The 1,138-nt window shown below is 67.8% G+C and overlaps 1 protein-coding gene across 1 annotated transcript; it reads right to left on the bottom strand.

Moving 5' to 3' along the window:
• Positions 1-215: 215 nt before the first annotated feature.
• LOC105564662 lies at positions 216-1,129 on the bottom strand. Its single transcript, XM_012017243.1, has one exon. The coding sequence runs from the start codon at positions 903-905 to the stop codon at positions 216-218; it is 690 nt and encodes a 229-aa protein (XP_011872633.1). The 5' UTR covers positions 906-1,129.
• Between the last annotated feature and the right edge of the window lie 9 nt (positions 1,130-1,138).

Below are 1,138 nucleotides of genomic sequence, written 5' to 3' on the forward strand. Positions count from 1 at the left end.
AATCCACTACTCTCTTGGGCGGCAGAGGCGTCCACGACCTCTACCGCCCGCCTCCGTGGAGGCAGGGCCTGACGGGGTTCCCGGCCCGCCAGACCCAGGCCGCCACCCCCCTTGTCGTTGGGGGAGGGCCATCTCCTCACCGCCTCGGCGGTGTTCCGCCCACTAAGAGGGGAGGGGACTTACCCGCGGCTTGCGGGCAACCCCTCCCCCGCCCGTCAGGGCGGTCGTGTGGGCGGCGGAGTAGGGGGTGGAGTGGGAGCGGGAGCACGGGCAAGTAACATTCTCGCCCGGCTCCGTGTCATGGGAGGGGAGGCCGGGGAAATACGCGTCTCCCCGTCGGCTCTTCCTCCGTCTGACCCAGCTCCCACCCCATCCCCCGCGGCCGGTCGGGCAGGCCGGGCCCGCGGAAGTCTTCCCCGAGCCCAGCGCCGCCGCCGCCGCCGCTGTGGCGGGCGGGGAAGGGGTATCTGGCCCCTCCTCTCCCGCTCCGCCGTCTCCTTCTGCGAGATGACTTTCTCGCAGAAGGAGGCCAACGCGTACCAGGACCTCTCCTCTTCCAATATTGCGGTGATCACCGCTGGAAGGGAGAGGTCCTGCCCTATCACGCGGACGAGCGCATCCCGCTCGTCCGCCCACGCCGGACACTCGCCCAACGTGTGTTGGCCGGTGTCGTCCGCCGCGCTGCAATGGTGGCAGCGGGAGTCTTGCTCCTTTCCGATCCGACCCAGGAAATGTCCGAAGCAGCCATGCCCCGTCATCACCTGGGTCATCCGGAAAGACGGCCCACCCCATCCCCTGTCGACCCACTGGTCAAGGAGGGGCCCGATTGCCCCGACGACGCGCAGCCCCGGGGTGTTGTTCCCCGAGGCTAAGAGCGCGACTCGCAGAAGGGCCACCGGGCCCATGTGCCAACCCCACCTCCTCGTGTTGTGAGTCGGTAACACAGGAGTACCCCTCCTGTGGCTGACGGGGCTCTGGCTTCGCGCAGGGTGCACGCACCGGTGTGTATACCTGGATACCTAGACGGGAAGGATCGGGTCCCGCCGCTTGGTGCTGCGGTCACGGCCGAAGAATGAGGTGGACAATAGTCGTAATTCCTCCTTAGTAGGTCGGGGGCAGGAATGTCCTTAAGCCGCAG

Source organism: Vollenhovia emeryi, unplaced genomic scaffold (genome assembly GCF_000949405.1).
Source record: "Vollenhovia emeryi isolate VEMERY1.0 unplaced genomic scaffold, V.emery_V1.0 DF951013.1, whole genome shotgun sequence".
NCBI lineage: Eukaryota > Metazoa > Arthropoda > Insecta > Hymenoptera > Formicidae > Vollenhovia > Vollenhovia emeryi.

Excerpts from the sequence above, each read along its gene's own strand:
- LOC105564662 (XM_012017243.1), bottom strand. The coding sequence starts at position 905 with ATGGGCCCGGTGGCCCTTCTGCGAGTCGCGCTCTTAGCCTCGGGGAAC.